At 39.9% G+C, this 24,386-nt stretch overlaps 1 protein-coding gene across 2 annotated transcripts in view; it reads right to left on the bottom strand.

Annotated features, from left to right (window-relative positions):
* Positions 1-24,386, bottom strand: part of HCN1 (hyperpolarization activated cyclic nucleotide gated potassium channel 1) — a 214,072-nt gene that overhangs the window by 7,365 nt on the left and 182,321 nt on the right. The window contains exons 7-8 of one of the 2 annotated variants that reach the window (XR_009630579.2): positions 3,157-3,321; positions 564-647 (exon numbers count right to left, since the gene is read on the bottom strand). Coding sequence is in view for 1 of the 2 variants with exons in the window: in XM_060761466.2 (XP_060617449.2) it covers positions 3,157-3,321 (165 nt within the window). In the remaining variant the exon portion in view is untranslated. The remainder of the gene's footprint in view (positions 1-563; positions 648-3,156; positions 3,322-24,386) is intronic. The other variant, XM_060761466.2, reaches the window with a different exon arrangement.

The raw sequence follows: 24,386 nt of genomic DNA, 5'->3' as shown, positions 1-24,386 counted from the left end.
TGGAACATTCTAAAAGCAGCAGAAAAGTGACAGAAGATCAATTGTGCGTGTCCCTGCCAAATAGATGCATTTTGAATACATGGTATTTGTAGCAGAGGAAAAAATTCAGCACAGGTATACTTGCATCAAAGCTTGGAAAATGTACTTTTTCAGATGTTAATTCCTAGATCCCCTCACCCATCTCTGAGAGTTGTTGTTCAACAATGTAGCCTTTCTCAAGCTCTGATCTGAGCACACATTTTTATATGGAATTGTTCTGTCTCAGATTTATAGTTGTGTAGGAGGTTATGTGGCTGTGAACCAGAACAATCAGCTAAACAACTGAAGGGCCTTAAATGCAGAAACTGATTTCCAATAGTTGAATTAGCTCACCATGCAGATTAGCAATTATTTCTGCACCTGATTTCAGAAGAAAGGCTCTGTGGTGGATTTAGAAAACTGTTGGTGAGTTATATTTATACAAGAAATTTTTAGAAGCAGATACTGAGAGCTTCTCTAATTTGGAAGAAAAATGAGCTTAGACACTATAATATTCCTCTTGAAAATATTAAAAGCAGTATTACCTGAAGTAAAAGAAGGGACGCTGTATTATCTGACTGCAAGAGCCAGAATATTATACACTAAATACTGGAGAAGTCTTCAACGGCCTAGATTAAGAGAATGATATGTCTGATTATGGGACACAGCTCTCCTAAGTAAACTGAAATGGGCTTTATGGGTTAAAATGGGAAATGTAATGAAAACTGAGCTGAAAAGAATTGGCATTACCTTATTTGGTACTAGAATGCAAGGCAAAAAAAAGGCATATAGCAAATACTTATCCATTGTCAATATTTGCATGCACAAGTGCTTTTGGTTGCTATGGTTCTATAATATGTATAAAATATAACTTTTTAGAGTACCCTTTAAAAAACTAAGAGAAACACACAATCATGAAAGAAGAACATTGTTCAGTCTGTGAAGGCAGGTGAATTGTTCTACAAGTCCTCCACATGGGGTAATTGAAAACAATGGCTATAACGCATACAGTGGCACCAGACTATAGTCAGTGATCACCCCATTACATGTTATTTTAATAAGAGTACTAGGACGATATCACATTAAGTGTTTTAAAGTGCTGGCGCCCACTTTCAATAGCATGGCTGCTTCCTGCTGAATTATAGGGCCTATACTTTTGGGCGGGCTTTTGGAAATCTCTTCCAGAGAGATCCTCGGATTCCCTAAACTACAAGCCTCAGAGTTCTGCAGAAGGCAGCTACATGATTGAAAGCGGAAGCCAGCACTTAAAAATCCTAATCAGATAAGGCCCCTAGAAAAATTTCAGGATCCCCTCCTTCACATGCACATTGGCTTTCATTTCATTGGTGGCAAACACACATATAGGATTCCCTTAAGTATGTAATTTTCTGGGTGCTTTCCTTTCCTTCTTCTGCAGTGTCCACCCTCTCCTTCTCCACTCCAGATTACTCTACTGTCCTAGAAGACCTCCATGTCCAATCAATGCTTGTGGGGGCAATATTGGAGAAGTGATTGGCTTAGACTACATAGCAAAACACAAAATGATCATAGCAGTGCCTAAATCCAGTAAGGTTCTTCTGAAGGTCCTTCCAGACATTACAAGATCCTGAGAGAAACTCGGATATTATATTCCAGTTCCTACTGGACTTCAGTACTCACCACGACCCCAAACCCTGGGCTTTCCCGGGGGGGGGGGTGTTCAATCAGAAGTTGATCCAGGAAAGCATGGAGCCAGCCCCCAGTCCCCCCTTTTCAGCTCCAAAACTTACCCAAGGGGCCTGGCTGCATGCTCAGGTCCCTCCTGGCATATCAAAATGACACATGAGGCTGGGGGGTGGAGGAGAGGGGACCCCCCAAATCTCCCAACAAATCATTTTTTGGGCCAGGAGCTGTCAACAGAAGAACCCAAGCTTGCAACTAGGCCCCTCGGGTAATTTCAGGGGCTAAAGGGGGGGCTGGGAGGAGAGGGTGGGGGAAGCATCTCATTCCTCTGAGCTCTGAGCTCAAAGAACTGGGATCACTGTGTGGATTTATCCCCAGGATCGAGGAAGTGATCCCGGGAGTCAGTCCTCACAGAGTCCACACATTACATTAAGGTCCGGACCTTTCCAGGTGTTTAATTAATCTAGAGTAAACTGGGAAATCCCAGTTTACTTTGGATTAATTCAGGTTTACCTGGGGCATCATTTGAACACTTCAGGTAAACCCGAGACAAGTCACATGATATTGGTCTGTCTGGAAGGGCTCTGAGAGTAGTGCTGCAAACATTTTGCATCTGGACATAACCAGATGCTTCTTTGAACCTATCTCCTCTCCACAAGGCATAGAATAGCTATGCATGGAGCAAAACTGCAGAATTAGGACAGTAAATCTAGGATGTGGGCCATGGTGTTCTAAACCACTTGATACTTCTATAGCATGCTTGTGGATATCAATGTATTTTCCTTTCCTGCAATTCTTTTTGTTATCAAAAACCTTCTAGGGTGTGTGAAACATGGCAACCCCTTCCACCATGTTTCATCCACCTGAGCCAATTTAGATCCAAGAGAATCATTTTTACAGAAAGGAAGTGAACTGAAGCTGAAACCACTTGATACTTCTGTAGAATGCTTCAGATTATCTATTTCTTTCCATTTTCCAGCTACTAGCCCTTATTTGTTGTACTCTTTGGGGTGGGGTTAAAAGTGATGTTTGCAAAAGACTCTAAACTATGTCTTTTTGTACTTGGGTATATTTTCAAGCCAGCAGAAGCTCATGTCATTTCCAACGTGCAGAAACCCAAGGACTAGGATTTGCAATGATCTGATGCTATACAGTTTTGCATAAATTCTTTCTCTTACTAGTTTTCAATAATGATTGCACAAAACATTTAAACATTTATTCTTCATAATACATGAAAATATTCATTACTCTATTCCCTTGCCATCATATTTTAATGGGGAAAAAACCAGAAGAAACTATTTGCTCCAAAAAGTTTCCTCTCCCTCCACTCAAAATTTCACATCTCTAATCCCACCTTTAAAAACATCAGCATGGAATAAGGCAAAGTGTTACTTTTTTTGACCCCCAAAGAAATAAAGATTAATGTATGGTTCAACAGAAAAGAAAATGAAAATGAGCATGAGAAGAAATGCATACCTATCCTGTCCAGCCTGTCAATGGCCACAGTTTCAAAGGCTCTTCTCATCATGGGGTACTCCTCCAGGACCTCATTGAAGTTGTCCACAGAGAGAGAATATAGCCGGCAGTATGTGTCTGCTTTCACACTGGCAGTGCGTCGGCCCTTGGTCAAAAGGCAGATCTCTAAAGTTAACGAAAGAAAGGAAAAAAGGGGAAACCGTTAAAGTTTGCAGCTGAAAATAAACTGATTTTTTAAAAAGACAATGATTTAAACCAATATGTCTTGCAGGTTTGAAGGAACTTTGTATCTTTCTAGGCAAGATAAATATTGTCAACCCAACACATTTGTAGCTTTAACTTTTGTGGATTTGATTATTGAGGGATTTGATTAATATGGTATCTTGAGGAAACTACAGTTCATGAATAGAGTTGTACTTGAGGACCTAGAGATTCCTACAGAGTGATCTCTTGGGTTTTAAAAAAAGATTTTTTAATTCATGTTATTTCTACTTTCATGGAGGTCTTGTGCCCCTAACCCCAGCAAATGTGAGGAGCTGACTGTATTTGATTCATTGTTCCAAAAACTATATACACACAACCTCTTCTAAAATTTGACATTTGAAATTACAAACAAAGCACACAATTCTGAGAAAGCTAAACACTTGTAATTAATTTATTAATGAAATAATGTAATTTTTCAAGGTATTCTTTTGAAAAATTCTCCTCTCGTCTTCTCTTTCCTTCTTCTCTTCCTCCTTCCCCCTTTCGTCTTCTCTCTCAATCATTCTATAAGTACAGATCCTTCCAAGATGTCTGCGGGCTTGACTTGAGCTATTTTATTGCTTATTGGTGCCACCTTTCACTGTAAGAAGGGGATCAAATGTGTTCTCTTCCCTTGAGGGTGCTTCCAACTGCATACCCTTTTCAGCTCCATGCAAGGAAATAGTATGTGAAAAATGAGAGGTAAGGCACCTTTGCTCAACATTCTATTGTTCAGGGATGGGAGGAATGGAGAATTATGCTCTTCTTTTGACAATTTCCCAATTAAAAGGCAGGCTTCACACATTTGCTCTTTATACAGCTTCCTGTGCTAGCTCTAGCTCTGAGTTTCATTTGCATTGTCATTTGTTTTCTTAAAAGGAGACAGAAATTTTGTCTGAGCATTATTATATTTAAAGGATATATATTGCTCAGCTAGATTTTACAAATACTAGCTTGTCACCAAGGAATTATTATCATAGATTTTAAAAAGACGATCCAGTAAGCAATGCAGGGAGATTCCCAATGGCCTTATTAGCTTGAAATGGTACACTACTCACATTGATATCATTGCTATATGGATACCACTTTCATGCAGTTCCATTTTAGAAAAAGGTTAATATGCCAGGGTATCTAAATTCAGCATAATCAATAAATGAAACAGGAAAGGTTGTGCAGAAAATCATTAATATGAGGATCATACTAAATTTATCTCAGGGTAGAACTAACTATACCTTTAGGAATTCCCGTAGCTGAACCAATGCCATAAACTGCCATTGACTCACAGTTTCATGCCATAACCAGCAAGCAGATTAAGCCTCAGGGACCAATACCATTCAGTGCTATATTTATGGTTACCCTTTACTTGGCTGAGGAAAAAACAAGTGCCTTTTGAGATAGGAAGAAAATGGCTGAAAATTCACATAAAATTATTTTACTTTCCAAATAAAACTCTTGAATGTTCTGTCAGTGAAAGAAGTTAAATGGCAAGCAATTTACTGTTGATGTAATAGCCCAATATGTGTTTGGTTAATAGGAAGAAAATGCCTGAATGAGTAACACTGAATGCTACTGGTCCCTTGGGTTCAATCTGTCATCAGCTGTGATTACTCAGTTGTACAGAATTGCTCTGAAACTTCCATTGTATAGCTGGAACACAAAACAACTCTGACAGGGGAGGAAAACTGCAATAATAGCAGCAAAACAGGGAGATAACAAAACTTTTCATGCTACCAGGGAACTTCTAAGCAATGTAAAACACTGGCCAGAACTAGGCATATTAGAATTCTACGCGCAATAAGAGTTTTACTCATCTTGACCCAGATTATAGCATCACATGATTTCTGTCACAGCCTCAAGTTTCCCATGCCCATTGGCTACCTTAATTTTTCACCATTAAGAGTGAATTTACATATAGCCTAAAATCTAACCAGCCCTGGGATGGGTACACTTCCCATCTCAATCTTGTGATGGAGTACATGCCATCAAGTCAGACTGAAAACAGTTTTGCCCTGCTTGGATGCCCCCTGGTGCCACTGACAGAGAGTTCCTGGCTGTCATTGGGAGCCTTTGCTGACATTGAGAAAGGCATCTGTGCAACTAGGGAAAAGAAGGATAATTTCCCCTTGTTGCACAGGATCCTTTGATGATGTCAGCAAAAGTGTCTGGTGGGGCCCATGAGCCCTCTTGAATTCTTTCTTGCCACTTAATCACACGAGTCATTTGCAGGACTAAAGGACACTTTCACCCCAGTTGAGCCACACAGCCCCACGATGCTCATCAGACAACACAGGGTCACTTTCGACAGGGCTCTGGGACTTAACTGGAGCACAAGCATCCTACGATGTTCTGCTGGGAACACGGGAAGGTTCCAGTGTTCCATTACAAACCAAGGGGCACAGGGGAAAGCTGCATGGCGATGCCTCCCCCCATGTCATGGGGAAGTTTTGGGGTGCATAACTGTGGGTGAGTTGGGGTGCATAATTGTGCCACTGCCCTGCTGATTTGCCACAGAGGATGGTGAATCACCCAGCAGGACCTTATCCATGTGATTAATGCCACATCCATGTGTAGAGGATCTTGGTCTACTGCGGTGATAGAATAGAATTATGGACAAGAGAAAGTGGATGGTGGCATTGACCTTTGTGGACAGTGGATGGGTTCAGATTAGAGGCAGTCCAGCTGTTTGCACTAACCTTGGAGTGCAGGACTGCTCCAGAGCTTCAGCAACGATTCCCAATGAGTGGTAAAACCCATTACCTGGATATCCAGGCACATATTCTGGCAAGTGTAGACAAGTCCAAAATGTACTTTTAAAAACTGTGTGGAGGAATTTTTCCACATGAAATTCAAATTCTCATGAGTTGTCCTAACATGCCTATTTATTTATTTATTTATTTATTTATTTACTTCATTTGTATACCGCTGTTCTCAGCCCTTAGGCGACTCACAGCGGTTCACAACAAGAACAGCAGAAATTCCATACCATAACACAGTATAAAAAACAGTTGACATCATAACATAACAACCAGGTTTTCACTTTTTTGCGGAATACCATTAATGATGGAGCTAGTCTAATGTCCGTGGGAAGGGCCAATAACCCAGTTTAATGAAAGCAGAGGATGAACTGGATCTCTTCATGGTACCTGGTTTTAAATTCTGTGTGTATAATGGTGACTATGTACATGGGCCAGAATGTGACTATGTACATGTGCACTCCACATAAGTGCTTTCTATGATTGATTGATGACTGAGCAAGTGGGCTGAAGCCCCAGGGAACAAATCCCATTTGACATCAGTGCAGACTCATATAGTCAGTGCTGACTCATATAATGCAGTTAAACTATATTGTACTGTATTATATGGCTCTACATTGGCCATCTAATGCAGTTTCAAACAGTATTATTTGGCAGTGTAGATGGGGTCTAAGTTTCTGAATCCAAGACACGACCTGTGGTTCCTCTTTTTGTTGTAAATTACACTCAAGCTAAATTCAACATATGGCGACTCTGTGAATGGGAGACTTTTAAGAGTCCAAATCATCAACAGTTCTGATGATTCCTGCAAAACCAGGGCAATGGTTTTCTTGATGTAATCAATTCATTTGTAACACTGTCTTCCTCTTTTCTAATGCCTTCAAGTTTACTGAAAATAATTGTATTTTCTAATAAGTCATGCTATCTTATGATATGCTCAAAGCATGATAGCCTCATTGGAGTCATGTTGGCTTCTAGAAGGAGTTCAGGCCTGATTTGTTTGTGGACCTTATTTTTCATTTTGGCAGCCCATGGTTTTCCCTCCCTAACAGGGGGGGGGGGGCATATTCAGTTTTCTAACATTATTCCATTCATTTACCCTCTCCCATGGACCAAAGCCGCACAACCAAATAGAAGAGAGCAGAGCGATTAGAGGTTGTTGCTGCTCCTTCTCCTTTCTCTTGCTTAGAGAAGCAAATGAAAGGCAAGGATGAGAAAAAAAAACAGGACTGGAGGAGTAATAGAAGTGGGCACCTTGCTGGGATTTGGTCTTGGCATGTCCTCAACTGTGCCTACTAGTAGGATTGCCACAACACAATTTGTGATGCTATTATGGCAATGTTGATTCTGCTACTTGTCAAGTACAGGTTTTGAAAGCATTAGTTCTGGGGCTGCCCAGTATATCAGGAATACAGGCCTGGCCCATGAACTATGCAGAGGCAAACTCTGCTATGCTTCAATTGTAGTGGAAAATTCAGAAGTCATGTAAAAGAGACTTAAATGAGATGGGTTTATCATAAATCCTATTTAACAGCTAAGTAAAAAGCAGCACATGGTTTGAAAAACCAACTAGGTATGAATATGTATCTATCTCATACTATGGAACTCATCAGTGGAAATTGTTCCCTAGAAAAAGGGGAAAGACCTTTAATCCATTTACAATGAGCTGAATACGGCCTATGGTTGTTTCATTATATACAATGAATGTGAACTGTGGGGACATCAGGATTAGAATATGAAGCATGAAATTATATTACATTTTAGAGGATTTACCGGCATGGAGGTCTGATGCTGATTTCTGGCACATTTTTTCTTTTGGTCATACCAGTGTTTTTAATGCCAATTGTGATTGTGACATTTACAATATATTTAAGCATTTCATTTTGCCTTTATGTACTTATCATTAACAGATTATTATACATGGTATTCAAAATTTAAAAAATTGACTTGTTAGATGAACTCCCTGAACCATAAAAGTAGTAACTTCAGATGTGGCCCTCCAAGGCCATTTACCTGGCTTCTGTCCTAAACCTTAGACTTAGGGTCATCCTAAGCCTGAAACAACTTGAAGGCACACAACAATAACAATTAATTTGACTGTCTCATTAACCAAAAACAGGCCCATCTTTCTCATTTAATTTCTGGTAAGTTTATGTTTGTTAAATTGTTCTTCATTTTAACTATTGTATTTTTCTTTTATGTTTTTGCATTACAAATAAGATATGTGCAATGCAGATATGAATTCATGCTTTTTCAAACTATAGTCTTCACGCCTCAACAGTCTGAGGGATCTTGAACCAGCCCTCTGTTTAAAAAGTTTGAGGACCCTTGCTCTAGAGTTACATAGATACAGGATGAATATTTCTTGTCCAAATACTTGGGACCAAAAATGTTTTGGATTTCAGATTTTTAAATTTTCTTGAATACTTGCATTTGCATATGAGATATCTTGAGGATGGGACCCAAGTCTAAACATAAAAAGCATTTATGTTTCAAATATATCTTATACAGGCAATCCCCAAGTTACAAACATCCGACTTATAAATGGCAGAAAGTTAAGAATGGGGGTGAGATAACAGGAAGTGAGAGAAATCTACCCCAGGAAAGGAAATTCACCCCTGAAAGAGTTATCATGGGGAAAAGGTGCCTCCATTAAAGCTTGTTTATACAACAAGCCATTTTTTCCCCAAAATCCAATTATCATGGAGACAGAAAGTGAGATGAAAGGAGTGCAGTCAGAAGAAGGAAGCTGTATAGCTCCCCTTCCCTTTAAAGACAATAAGCCTGACGAAGTGAGATCAGCCTTTGACTCCAGTGATACATCTGGCACTCCACCTAGCCTTCCACACTCACAGCAGGTGCTGCTTGCCAAAACTGTTGAGAAAGAGGCTCCATGTTTCAGTGGCTGCAACCCAGATTTTCTGGGGTCCAGTGCTCATGCATTCCATTGTGATTCTGAGCAGCTTGAGGCGACAGAGGCAGTGTTCCCTGCAGCATTGCCATCCCACAAGAAGGCATTGCTTAAAGAGTCAGCTTGTCAGGATTCCATTCCTTTGGAGCCGAACACTGTGCCTGATACCAGCAATAGGCCAGATGGCAACAAGAGCATTTCCTGTGCTGAGCCAAGTCGGTGGATTCATGTCGCCGCTGAGGAGAGACCTACAGACATAATTTCCCGAGGGGCGTCTGCTCGGAGGTTGCTGCGTTCCAGCTGGCTGTCGGGTTCCAAATGCCTCGCAGACCCAGGTTCTTCAAAGGACAACACCTTTCCAGAGCTTCCTGAGTCAACTCCAGAGAAGAAAGGTTTGACAGCACTCCAACGAGGACATCAAGGTATGAGACATTGCTTTAAAGGACCAAAGTGCTTCCTGGAACTATTGGCTTATGGGTGTCACCCAAGAAGAGTGTCCGAGTGTGGATGACCATATCAGGAAGACGCCAATCAAGACGGACTCCAACTGAAAGACTGATACTCACCAAAGACTTTTCACAGACTTGGTGGTTTATTAAAGGTTTAAAGTTTATTGTATGTAATTGTATAAAGTGATTTCTTATACAAATTTGAGCGGGGAGTGTGATGTCTCGGCCTGTTTATTTCTCAGTTGGACTGTTCCATTTTACCAAGTTTAAGGGAGAGCTTAGGTTCCCCCTAGAGGCCGAGTTCGGTTGGTGCAGCCCATCCTGACTCAGAGCCAGAATGGGCTGGTTATAGAACTTCGTTTCCCATTCTTTGTTAGTCTTAGCTTATAGATAGTTGCCAGATAGTGTCTGGTCTGGCCTAGCAATTTGAACAGGCCATCCTAATCACGTATTTGCCTTAAAGTTTATAATACATATTTGCCCTATAGATAGAGAGTTCATAGATAGTTTGTAGGGCTGGTCAATTCATTTCGTTAATTCGTAATTCGTTAAAAAATTCGTTAATTTTTGAATTACGAAATGATTACAAAACTTATTTTTAAACCTGGAAGTGTTTTTAAATATCGAAACGGCAGGCGCCAAAAAATTTTGTATTTCTGTCCATTTCGGAAATACGTAAGATGGCCGCCTGGCTTGCTGGGAGCTCTCCTCTCTCGGCGCCGGCTGAGCAAGCGAGAGGGCGAGCGAGAGGGCGAGCGGCGAGCGAGAGGGCGAGTGAGAGGGCGAGCGGCGAGCGAGAGGGCGAGGGCGAGCGGCGAGCGAGAGGGCGAGTGAGAGGGCGAGCGGCGAGCGAGAGGGCGAGGGCGAGCGGCGAGCAAGAGGGCGAGCGAGAGGTCGAGGGCGAGCGGCGAGCGAGAGGGCGAGCGAGAGGGCGAGCGGCGAGCAAGAGGGCGAGGGCGAGCAGCGAGCGAGAGGGCGAGGCCGAGCGGCGAGCGAGAGGGCGAGTGAGAGGGCGAGCGGCGAGCGAGAGGGCGAGCGGCGAGCGAGAGGGCGAGCGGCGAGCGAGAGGGCGAGCGAGAGGACGAGCGAGAGGGCGAGCGAGAGGGCGAGAGGGAGGTCTCCTTCTCTTTCTTTCATTGGCTCAATGCTGTAGCATCCTGGGAGTTGTAGTTTGGCAGCCTGGGAAAAAGAGCCCCTCCTGGAAGGAACCCATCCTAGCGAGAGGGCGAGCGAGAGGGCGAGCGGCAAGCGAGAGGGCGAGCGGCGAGCGAGCGGCGAGCGAGAGGGCCCGCCAGAGTGAGTGCCTGCCTTCCCTCAATAATAATTTCTCCTCCCTATTCTACTAAATTAATAATTAAATTTAAAAAATATTTAAAAAATATTGAAAAAAAAAGGGCGCCATCTTTACAAAATGTTTTGTAAATATTTACGAAATTTCGTAAATACCAAACTTTTTTTTTGGAAAATTTTGTAATTATTTTAAATATCGAAACAAAAAAACACCCCAATTACAAATCGATTTTAGAAACAAATTTTTGCGTTGTTACCCAGGCCTAATAGTTTGTATTTGCCTTAGAGTTTATAGATAGATAGTTTGTATTTGCCCTATAGATAGATAGTTATAGATAGATAGTTTAGATAGTACATACCCCAGAGTTTATAGAGTATTTACCTCATAGAAATTATAGTTGTTTTTTACCTCAGATTCACACCTTTGTACATTGTTGTAATTCACCTTGATTATTTAGTAAACAATTGTTAAACTTATTCTTGTTTGTAGAGTTTTATTTTGGGGGAATTATAGTAATTAGGGCATATCGATGGTCACTGGGAAAATAGCCAGACACATTTAGGTTTCTCATTAGATCTTCCTGGTGTGCCATCACAGGCACAGACAGCAAAACAAACACCACAGAAGTGTTAATCCTTCCCTATGCTGTCCAAAACTGAATATATATTTTGCCTGGATAAAATGTACCTTTTCTGACTTATAAAGTCAACTTAAAACACTCCTACAGAATCTATCTTGTTTGTAACTTGAGGACTGTTTGTACACATAATCTGAAAGTAATTTGTACAATATCTATAATAATTTTGTGCATGAACTTTTTTGTACATTGAACAATTAGAAAACAAAGGTGTTAGTATCTCAGCCATCCTTGTGGCCAATTTCAGATTTTGAAATATTTCCAATTTCTGGATAAGGGATTCTCAACCTATATCCTCATCTACATTTCAAGCCTGTATTCTGCATATGACATCCACTCACAGATTAGTTCTGTTGGAGAGATGTAAGGATGGGGTTGGATCTTTTTGAAACAGATATCTTAAAGATTTCAACATTCTACAGACACACATCTGACTTATTTGAGGGTTAAAATTAGAGTTTAAGAATGAATAGAACATCCATGCCAGCACTAGTTATTTTAGGTTTCTACATCAATGCTTACTTATATTATGTAATTATATTAATATCATTCTACAATTTATTTCTTCATTCAGTTACAAAAACATTAGCTATGTAGCTGCCAGTGAAATCACAGCTGTGGACCTAAACAGTCATCTTAGCTGTATATTCACTTTTGCTACTAGAAGGCACCTCCAATTTAAGAAAGCCCAAGTTTAGTCTAAATATGATCCTAAAGTTCTGAACATTACAAGGAACTAAAACGGATATTGCTAACTGATATATAGATAGTAAATACTCAACCTTCTAGCAAATAAATACTAGGGTGGAGTCAGGAGAAAGATCTGAAGAATTGTGCATGTTCAAGTCATAAACTTGCATAAACAAGATTTGGAAGTATATTAATAAAGGGCATCACTATGCATTTAGCTTATTAGCTCAACTGAGGAGAAAAGAGAATTCCATTGAGTTAAGTTGAGTTAGGTTGCACAACCCAGATGCTCAGACATTCCTATGAGCTATGTTTTGTGGCCTATCTCCAGGAGTCCAGTTGCCCGAAACAAGGAAGCAAAAAGTTTTGTATGCAATGTTTTTGCTGTCCAGGACATAAAGCAAAGTCCACCACAAAATAATTTTGCAGCTTCAGCATTAGCTTGATTTGCTGGACTGCTCCTCACTCACTGAACATGCAAAATTTAACAGCGGAATAGAAAGCCATGAAAAGAATTCTAATCAACCAACTAAGCCAATCCCCGGCTTACTGGTAGTTCTAATTATACTTATGTGCCAATATCATTCATGTCTATGGCTTTCTTTTAATTACGTAAATTGTTTTCTTTCCAAACAATTGCTCCCAAGAACATTTAAAGGATGAAGGCTAATCATTCTTCTACTGAAATAAGGCAATCTGAAGGCACAAAGGCAATCCTCATTTATTTCTGCAAACCAAATTTTGTGTAACACAACTGGCAGTTTAGTAAAATGGAAATTTTTGGATTTGTGTTTCTCCTAAAAACAGATGGGATCATATTTCTTTCAGGTAAAACAAATGATGCAGATACCCTCCAAGCATTTCTTAAATTAAGCACCCCGTGAGATTTCTGAAACGTACAGAGCTTTTTATTTTATTTTTATTTTGTGTCAAAAGCATTGCATAGAACGTTGCAAACATACAGAGCTATAGGGCTCTATTCCTCTCTCTTAAGGCAATTTGTTGGTGGAGTATTGGGGGGGGGGGGCAGGATTGTGCTCGGTAGCAAACTGACAGCCAGTGACATAACGGGGTGGTATGCTCCTTGTACACCACTCTGGTGAGCAATCTGGCTGCCGCCTGTTGGACTAATGAAGCTTCTGCACAGTCTTTGAAGGTAACCCTATGTAGTGTACTTTGCAATAATCTATTTGGATGTAACAAGAGCGTGGACCACTGTGGTGAGCATGGAAGCATGTGAGTCATCTGCTTTTTACATGGGCCTTGTGTAAGTAAAGTCCTCCTGCCCTTATCCATCTTTTCTTTCCCCATCAGAGTTCTTTGAAGAAAAAGCAAAGGGTGTTGAATGTGTGAGTAATCACTGTCCCAAAGGTAGAAGTGGATAGCTGGTAACAAAAGATTTCAGTTGTGAAGTATTTCAGATTTCCAGGTAATTATTCCTGTACTGTTCTAAGAAATTATTGCAGAAACAAAAGCTTCTTCAATACTATTTGATCCTAGGCTCTGCTCCCTGCTCCTTGGCTGCTGAGCACAACTAATTTGTGTCAATTCCTCAACATCACTGGTCCTAGAAAATGCATGCCACATCCCAATAAGGACAGAATTTACTTAGATTTTAACACTCCTTCATTTCAAAGGATGGCAAGCAAGGTCTACTGGGACTAAAGCCCTGGTAAGGTGTCCATGAATCCATTTTTATTTTTTCATATCACTGCTAGAAGTACACACCAACCTCCCACTCTTTTGTGGTGGAAAATCATGAACTAGGTATCACTTCCCACAAGTAAAATGTCATTCTAATGGTATTGTGTGGTCAGCACTGGATTGTAATTTGAACGGTCTCTGACACATTCCAACTTATGGTAACCCTTGGATAAAGCTATTGTTGGTGTTTCTGGGTTGAAGAGTGTGTGATTTGCCCAAATTCAGCCAATGGTTTTTCATGACTAAGAGTGGAATGAAACCCTGGTCTCCAATGTAATACGCTTGATTTGATCATTAGCAAATAATCTGGAACACTAGGTCTTAAACTGATCCTCCAGATGTTTTGGACTTCTAGAATTCCTGACCATTGCCCAAGCTGTTGGGGCTTTGGGAAGTTGAAGTCAAAATGCCACTGAGACCAAAGTTTGGGAAGCACTGATTTGGAAGTTCTGCCACAAATCTCAGCACAACACTGTCATAGCGCCATAGTACAGTCAAGACGATGCTACAGAAATAGTACCAGTAAACCCATGGTTGTTACACAACTGGGGAATAGAAAGTTATAAGGTATGAACTAATGAACAAGGCAGTAGAACAACAGTTCTATTTGTAACAGAATAAGTGGGAAAATTTTCTTTCCTCAACACAAGCAACATTTTATGGCTAGTTATGACAACTGGCACATAAGGTGTTAGGAAAAGGTCTTTCTGTCTAACTTAAAAGAAGGAACCTATATCATTCACATCATTGTGAGACTTCTCTCCAGCTGTGAAACTCCAGCTATTTAAAATATTTCTTTCTATTTATCAGCCCTTCCTTCCTTTTCTGCAGGGCAACAGAGAGCAATGCGGGCCACCACTCCACAGGAGATCCTGCTCCCGGAGCAACTCTGAGTTCAGATTCGCAAGTTCCCTACCAAGAGAGAAGGTAGTTTCCTATCTGCATGAGCTTATTTTAAATAATGCTGAAGGAGGAGACAGAGTCTTCTGTAAGAATGTAAAGAATATTCACTAAATTTTCACACTTTTTGACACAGCTAGACATTCTGTTCAAAAACCAGCAGCTGTAGCAAGATTTTTGTTTTATGTATAACAGCAAAACGAGCCCTCCCTCTACATCAACTTCTCTTAAATCTGTGCAAAACGTTTTTGTACAGAACTAGTCTCTGTCGCTCTTTTTAACCCCAGCACACCTTTTCACAGAGCAAGGACACTTTAGGGCTACAAATCAAAAAGACACAGCCTCTCAAATGCTCCCATTTTTCAAACCTCAATGCAACAAGGAAGCAGAAATCATTTGCACAATCTACCCCTAAGCTTGCTTTGCAAATGAAGGTATTTCCCTGAAAATGTATTGTGATTTTTTTTGTTCTTTCTTTAGAGATATGCAAGGATGCCTTATTCCTGTGCTGTTTTAAGAAATTAGGAACATTTACTAAAGCTAAGAGACTGAGTGAGAACCAGCATTGTGCAGTGGTCTGAGTGTTGAACAATGACTATGGAGACCAGGGTTCAAATCCCCCCTTGGTTATTGAAACCCACTGCTTAACCTTAGGCAAACTGCACTCTCTCTGTCTTGCCAAAAAACCTCTCCTTGACAGGTTCATCTTAGGGTGGGAAACATGTTAAGGTAAACAACAACACACCATGGTAGTGGACAAACAACAGTGCCATCTGCTTTCTGCACTGCTAAGATATTACATCTTGCAAGCATAAGTCTCAATGAAAATATTTAGCTTCAAGTCAGTGGTCTTCAACATGTCAAAAACTGGGGTGCTGCTGTGTAATGTGGGTCACATTTTTCAGAATATCTGAACTTCGAGGGCTGTAGTCAAAAAGTTGGGTCAAGGGCTGCATAAAAAGCTAGATTTATGTTGCTTACAGGCCTTCTGCTACCACAAAATACACCCACAGATTATAATAACTAGAACAACAGAGATCACTGTTATGTAATCAAGACTCCCGTGGTGTCACAAATACATGAAAGAACTAAAAGTATATTAAAGTATATGACACAAGTTAAAGCCTTGCAGAGAAGAACACTATGAATGCCATGCATTTGTCTAGATCCTAGATGTCTATCTTGTTAAATGATCTCACATTTCTGTCCAAGAGGAAACTGTTTTAACAGAGATGCTACTCTAGTTAAAATGTTTTAATTGAATTGGCTACAAGAAATGGTGGGAAAGAAAGCTGAAATGGTTTCACTGGGTCAAGTTTGAGAAACATCTGAGCCCCTTTCTCCTTTCTGTCCGACAACTGCTGAGCTTTTTAAGACTAAAATAGAAGAATGACTCACTCTTGAAGACCTGGCAATGTGTAGTTGACAAAGCACTACTGGCCCACTAATTCCCAAGTAGATTCCTTACAAAATTGAACCTCTTAATGTAAATTCCAATATTTCAATGATGTATCAATATGCCATTATAAAGGAACAATCCATGATTGACAAGGCCAACATGCAGTGGAAATTATCTTCTAAGAGTTCTGCGTCCAGGATCCAAGTACATAGTCAACTCTTCACAGTTTAACTTTTGAAGATTTATTACTATATTCTCTCTGGGAGTCTTGAGGTCTTCTAGAGAAATTCTATTGTCAATTTCTGGCAGAAGTTGACCACAAGCTCACACACAGGCTCCTCGGCTTGGAAATGGAAAAGAGCACCTCCACCAGAGCCAGAGATGAGCAATGCTTTCAGAACTGGAAATGAAAGAAGCCATTGCCTTTGCCTATGTATTTGTATCTCATTGTATTTCATTGTAACAAGGCACTGAATGTTTGCCTGTGTCTGTTTATATGCTGTAATCCTCTCTGAGTCCCCTCAGGGAGATGGGTGGAATATAAATAGTGTTGTTGTTGTTGTTATTGATAAATGCCACATAAAGATATGTAAGATATGTTTGTGCTCTCAAATCTGCCATGATAAACCATATGTTCTAGAAGGCCACTGTTGATCTAACAGATACCTTTTTATGCGCTCTTTGTTATACAGATGGGTTCAAACCTGCCTTAAGATTTATGAATATAAGATCTGTTGCTTTTTAAAATATGAGAGTCTGAAATATTATTGTTGTACAATAAAATTGACTGCTTGGGTCTTTCAAGGTTTATATTATGGAAGAGGAAGGCTCTGGAATAGGAGAATGTGTCTGCACGGGGTTCTGAAGAAGTCAGTATTTCATAATAAAATGGTCAGAAAAAAATGATCAAAATGCTTTCAAAGAACTGATAATGGAAATTGTTATATCTTACTATGGAGGTTTGTTTGTGCTTTCTTATGTCATGAATCTAACAGTGAAGATAAGGCTTGGCTATAAAAAATGAAGACCTGATTGAGACCTTTAATTCCCCTTGCCTTGTGAAACTGGCCATATGGTAGATAAACGGCTTGCCCATTGAGAAAGCAGCACAATATTCCCAGTACATAATGAAACACTGGCTTCCTGCTGAGAAACTAAAGCTGAAGTGAGATTTCCTCTGATATATAGGATATAATTCATTGCTGTCTATAATCAGAATTTCTGCACCAGAAAAAGGAAAGTTCATTGGTTGTTTTTTGATGTTTGCTTTTATATTTTGTTACAATGCTGGTTTTATTCTGTTTTATGCTGCTGCTTGTGTATTTTAATGTGCTATATTTTAACTATGTTGATTGGGCTCGTCCCAATGTAATCTGCCCTGAGTCCCTTCAGGAAGATGGGGATGGTGTGCAAAAATAAAGCTATTCTCTCCTCCTCCTCCTCCTCCTCCTCCTCCTCCTCCTCCACTGCCTCCTCCTCCTTCACCACTGCCACCTCCTCCACCACCGCTGTTGCCTCTTCCTCCTCCCCCTCCTCCCTCTTAAGTGCTTGGCATTGCTAAGATGAATTAGGAATATATATATATATATATATATATATATATATTCTCACAAAAAAGTACAATACCCTAGTCAATCTAAATCCATACATTTTTAAGGCAAACAATAAACTTTAAGAAAAGCTGCTTCATCATGTTTGCATAGCACAGGCTAGTACATAAGGCTTCATTCTCGTATTAGTCACCACAACAACAGCAATGAAAACAATGCTGCCTGAAGTCATACACCATGCTTTCATACTGAACTTCACATGTCTAAAAGAAAATAATGTAATTACCATTCATTTAAAGCTGTATTCTGTAACCCAAATATTAACCCCAAATACAATCGATTCAATAACAGCGTAGGGTAATGCTTCCATTTCTAGAAATATGTTGTGAGAGAAATGTGCAATTACCAGAAATATTAGTTTCTCTTTGGAACCCCCTTAGTCCCCTATCATCCAGTCTTCTTTCTCATTCTGTTTTCTTGTGCTCTCTCTCTCCCCCCCCCCCCTCTCTCAATCTCTCCTTCACTGGGTGAATCTACAGCTGCTTGACACTGATTTAACTGCCATAGCTCAATTCTATGGAATCATGGGAAGTCTGACAAGGCTTTAGCCTTCTCTGTCAAACACTCCTGCCTCACCAAATTACCCATATCAGGATTCCATAGTATTGAGCCATGGAAGCTAAAATGGTTCATGGATTCTACACTGTAGATGCGTTGTTTGTTGCAACTATCCAATCCAGGAAACATAACTTTTTTCCTTCTGTTAACTTTTTTTTTCTATACTTTTTGCCACCAGGATTCTATCCCCAACCCACAAAATTTTGAAAAAGTAGTTTTGGACTTCAATTGCCCTCTAGCCTGAAATGTGGTCATCATACCCTCTAACATTTTACAGATGAAAAACGGGACACATGGCCAAGCAACATCACTGTCTGTTCAAAATGACAAACACTATTAATGAGGAAGCACACACATGCTAAAGGAGGCTGCAGTAGTTTGCACTCACTTCAGGATAATTAGAAAGGCAAGATTCTGTCTACTTCCTCTCCACCTGGCTGTGTAAACCAGATGCAAAATAAGTTTGAATTCAATTTGTAAAAACTGTAGGAAACTGAGAACAAAATGGTGAAAACAAATATTTTCTAAAAGCAGCTGAAAACATAGAATAACAGAAGAGTGACTGGGACTGTCCAGGACAAATCTGGACAGTCAGGAGAATTTTTTTTTGGTTGTGTCAGGAGCAAGTCGCTTCTGGTGTGAGATAATTGGCTGTCTGAAAGGACGTTGCCCAGGGGACGCCTGGATGATTTGATGTTTTTATCATCCTTGTGGAAGGCTTCTCTCATGGTCCCGCATAAAGAGCTGGAGCTGATAGAGGGAGCTCATCCACCTCTTCCCGGATTCGAACCTGCGACCTGTCGGTCTTCAGTCCTGCTGGCACAAGGGTTTAACCCACTGCGTCACCGGGGGCTCCATAGTCAGGAGATGTGTGCCATATTTTGGGATTCTCTGAGCTAGCTTGGGCCCTGAAAAGCCCTCTTTTCAGCATGAAGTGATTTGGATAAATTAGTAATTTTAGCTGGAGAAGTGGTTGCTTTCTGAAAGAGACCAATGCACAAATCCTATTTCCTCTAACCACTGATTGTTCTGGCAATAGTAGTCCAATAACATCTGGATGGTCACAAATTTCACACTATTGGGTTATAAGTATTTGGCCCTTTTTTTAAAAAAAAAAATATAGCCCACTCACTGGTTTAAGCACACCCAATCCATTATAACTGTCTTTGAAAAATGAACAAGCAGTGGGAGCTAAATAAATTCCAAAACTATTAAGCACAGATTAAAATTTAATGAGCCAAAGTATCCATTCAGCTTTCCACCCACAACATGAAGGCACAGGGAACAAGCTTTTCTCAAAAAGTAGCATTAAGTCAGCTGTATGTAGAGTAGTTGAGAGGAGGCATAGCATAAAATGCAAAGAAATGTGGAATTAAGCAGCTTGTCCACTGAATTCACAGTAAGTAAAGGGATAAAAACTGATGTGCTGTGTCGCTTTAAATTAATCCAGCAACTTTTTCAACAATCCATCCGTGTTTGAAGATGTAATGTAAAAGGTGTTTTAAAAAGTGCTGCATTTTATCAGAAAGCCTTCATGATGGTGATGCTGACAAGTAAAGTAGAAATCATACAATTCCCCCTTCCCCAACATTATTTGACTGTAGCTACCAGCATTCCTTACTTTCTAGAGTGAAAGAATATTAAAAAACATTTGCATCCCAGATGAAAAAGTAGGTTCCCTAGTGTAAAGCAGCCCCAAATCTTGAATGGAAAGGAATCTCTGGAATTTGAGACTTATTCTTAGCTATACATTCATGTGGGGGATATTTGGGATAAAATGACATTTTATGCACAGAAATATTATTTTCTGCGCAGAAAGCAATTCTCTTATGCTAAGAAAATGCAGCACATATGTGATTTTTTTCACAGAATAAATCCCAGATGACTAACGGTTCTTGACAGTAGTGCTTAACTCATAACGACTCAGTCTTGTTCATCAGAATGAAATTTTCAAGGATTCACACAGCTAAGACTAATGTGAAATACAGTCTATGAATGTCTGGAATGTTGCATAATTCTCAGCCCTGCTGAAAAAGATTCAGCAAATATAATATTCCTAATCTCTGATTTCTTAGCTTCCTATTGATTCAAATGAAAAGCAAATATACAGAAGTATCAAGGGAAATCATTGTGAAACATCCACCTAATAGATTGCACTGTATTTTATTAAATATATTCATTATATACTACACAAAATTAGTTCCTCGGACATGGCAGATAAATTCAGTGGCCTGATGGTCACTATGATCTCTGGTGTCCCCCTTTAATAAACTGAAACTTAGGAATGCTTCCAATCTGTGATCCATTGTTTTGTTTGGTAGATTTTTGTTAGCAAATGCATTTTTGATTCAAATTCAAAACTGGAAAGTTTTCTGTTACTCATAAATGGCTCAGGCTTGGTTTACATGCTTTGCTTCTCTCTGCATGAATGGCTCTCATATCAGGCTTGCATGCATTCTCCTCCTCCATCTTCTCTTACTCACATTTCATACTATGTTTTCGTAAGTTATTTCTAGTTTCCCAGCAAACCAAAGCTGTCATTTTGTTAAAGGAACTGCTGGAGCCAAATGCAATTTAATTTCACGCAAAATTGCTTGTATTCATTCTGATTTGGATTCTGCACAGATTAATTCTATCTGAAGACATGCACCATCTAGTCTTGTTTTACTGAGTACATTTCACTTTGTGAAACTTGAGGGTATAGACAGGATCTTTAGAGTCTAGGGACTTCATCAAATGTATTCTTGAATGCTATCTATTTTGACTGATCAAAGCAGCAAAAAGCCTGAAACTCTGGGTGTCAGAAGTATTTAATGCATCACTGTGAGAAGATACTGCTTCATTTGTTCTGAAACCAGTTGTGGCTGAAGAACTTGTCCTGGGAAGCTACTGACCCAACCAATTATTCACTAGTCTCTCCTACTATTCTAAGGGAAGATACTATACTGGGAAACTGACAACTCCAGCAACTCTTGGTGAAACTAATTATAGGAATTTTTTTTCAATCTAGTTTTTCACCTAATTTTAGAATAAATATAGCTTCAGACGCCCTGATGGACAATGGATTCTAGGAACCAGATGGAAAAAAAACATGTTTATGTTGCTGTGCTTCTCAGTAATTTTTGACAATGTATCTTTCTCAGCCACCTGGGAAAGGAAAGAGTATGACAATGATTGGTGGTTCTAAACTAAATGTTTCCGAAAAAGGTAGTGAATCTGATTTTCTATGAGGTTTTTGGAACCCCAGATGGTTACATCTTCTTTAATAATAATAAATAATAAACTTTTATTTATACCCCACCACCATCTCCCATAGGGACTTGGGGCAGCTTACAAATAGTACACAATGGTGCCATACAACATATAAAATACAGTATATCAGAATTAAAACCAATTACACATTTAAAATCAAACATATAAAAATATCAAGAACAATAGAGTCAATAAGTATGGCAAAGTATGGATTAAAAGATCCATGCAACCAATTTAGCATTCCCTGACAAGGATAGTCATCTGGCTGCCATCTTAAATGTTATTAAATGCCTGTTGAAAGAACCAAGTTTTTAGCTGTTTCCAGAAGTTCTGTAGTGTGGGGGCTTGCCTAAGTTCCCTGAGGAGGACGTTCCAGAGCTGGGGGGGGGGCACCACTGAAAAGGCCCTCTCCCAAAAAGGCGGGACTGAGAGGAGAGCTTATCTGGCAGATCTTAGAGCCCACGCTGGTTCACAAGGGGGAGGGGGGGGAGAGATGTGATCACGAAGATAGGCTGGACACTGTTGTTTAATATCTATTGGGAAAAGTCATCTAGCTATTGGGGTAACAATGTCACTAATATGCTGCTAATTGCCAGTTCTATTAAGTTTTCCAAGGAAGCTATTGAAATTTTCAAAGCAGTGTATGAAATCAGTGACAATCTGGATATTGGCTAATAGCCTGATTCTTCTGGATCTGGCTCAGTGCCCTGAACGGTTTGGGACCATCCTACCTGCGTGACCGCATCTCCGTCTACGAACCCACGCGTTCACTTTGGTCATCTGGAGAGGCCCTGCTCGTGATCCCGCCTGCGTCGCAAGCGCGTTTGGTGGGGCACGAGATAGGGCCTTTTCTGTGGAGGCCCCCCGACTCTGGAACACCCTCCCCAAAGATCTTAGACAGGCCCCTACCCTGGCAGTCTTCAGAAAGAACTTGAAGACCTGGCTGTTCCGATGTGCCTTCCCAGATTAGGAAATCTCCAACATCAAGTCCCATAAGCACTTTATTAGAACTAAGATTGCTGCACATCGCACACTGCACTTGCCCTATAATCCTTATATACCACCTGTCACATCAGCACTTTTAATCCTGTACCCATTACTCTGGCCCGGCCCAGTTTTATTGTGTCTTAGTGTATTGTTTATTGCTTGTTGTTTATATTGCTTTAATTGTTTTTAATTTGCCTTAGGTTTTGTATTGTTTATATTGTGTGTTGAGGCCTTGGCCTTTGTAAGCCACATTGAGTCCTTTGGGAGATGCTAGCGGGGTACAAATAAAGTTTAATAATAATAATAATAATAATAATAATAATAATAATAATAATAATGTGCCCTGGAATAAAGAATTGACCATTCTGTCTGGGAGATGTCTTTACAAATCTAAGATGTTGGGGGTAATGGTAACTTTTTTAGAAGGATGATCTTGATAGAGCAATATAAACATACACCAATTACATTAGGATTGGTTTAATGGGGTGCAATTGAACGTGTCTGGAAACATTATTTGGTGCAGAATGAAGTGCACACATTGCTGGAATAAACCCAAACTTTTGACCATGTAAAGGAATAATGTCATCTTTGCTTCCATCTGCTTATATTCTAACTTGAGCTGCTGGTTTTCACATTGAAAAGCCTCTGGGGTTTGGGGCCAGTAATGTTTGCCTTCTTCCACATACTACTTGCATGAAGAAGTTATGATGACTACATGACATGAAAATAAAACTGAATGTTTAAAGGAAGGAATAGAAAAGGAGGTACACCTTGCTCCACCTTACATTCCCCAGCTATGAGTGAAAAAGAGCGTTGTGTGTGTATATGTGTGATTCTGAGCAAAAAGGAAACCAAGAGGAAACATTAAGCAGCTCTCATCCACTAAGTAGTTATACTAAAGCTCCTTTAGCCCAAAACAAAAGTATTGCCAGTGATACCCATAACTACATGTCATGCCTCATTTGGGTTTCAGAAGAAATGTACCAAATGACAAACATTAGGATATGATGCAAGACAACTGCAGTATTTTTCTGAAAGCTCTCTATATTTGTATGAATGGGCATTATTGCTGACCGGCTGATAAGATGATGGCTCTGCTGAATTCTAAATCAGCACTGTTGCAGCAACATGTCATTCACTTATTAAATGTGACAGGATGTGCCCACATTCATACCTCAGGCCTTAGAATCAACAGAAAGATTTAACGACTAATAAATATGTAACTACCCAATTTTGGCTGGACTGGAGGCCAAACCAAGTTTTGTTGCTCTCTGAAGCAAAGGATAATGCTTGCCCCCACAGGCTGAATAGATTAAGAACGGAATAGCATGTCAGATCCAACATAGATCACAGGACTTCAACTTCCAATGAACCCAAGGGCAACTGAGTTAACAGGGAAAGAGGAGGTTAGATAGAGGAAATAGTCCAGTTCTACAACCTATTGACACAGGTCTTTGCACTTTCTGGGTTGGTTGCTCGGCCTTGTTTATCCTGCCCTGACTACAGTATATTTCATAAAATGCATGCTAAAACCAGTAAGTGTGTGTGTGTGTGTGTGTGTGTATGAATACAGAGATACACAATACTATTGTGATTAAGAAGAAATATGTGTAACTTGAATGGTTCCATGTACTTCCTTGATTTACCACCTGCCTTTGTTTCTCTCTACGTTGTTGTTTCCCTTGTGCTGGTTTTTAGGCACCTAGGCTTGTAACCTATCAAATTTGTTTTCCCCCCTCAATGTACATAGAGGATTGTATAGAAATGCAATTAATAAATAAATATTCTGATTTAGTGTGTCCTGTTAGAAGCTTTCCATTTGATTCAAAATGTGGAATTTGAAGAT

Source organism: Anolis sagrei, chromosome 2, assembly GCF_037176765.1.
Source record: "Anolis sagrei isolate rAnoSag1 chromosome 2, rAnoSag1.mat, whole genome shotgun sequence".
NCBI classification, from domain to species: domain Eukaryota; kingdom Metazoa; phylum Chordata; class Lepidosauria; order Squamata; family Dactyloidae; genus Anolis; species Anolis sagrei.
This window is presented reverse-complemented; position numbering and strand designations above follow the sequence as displayed.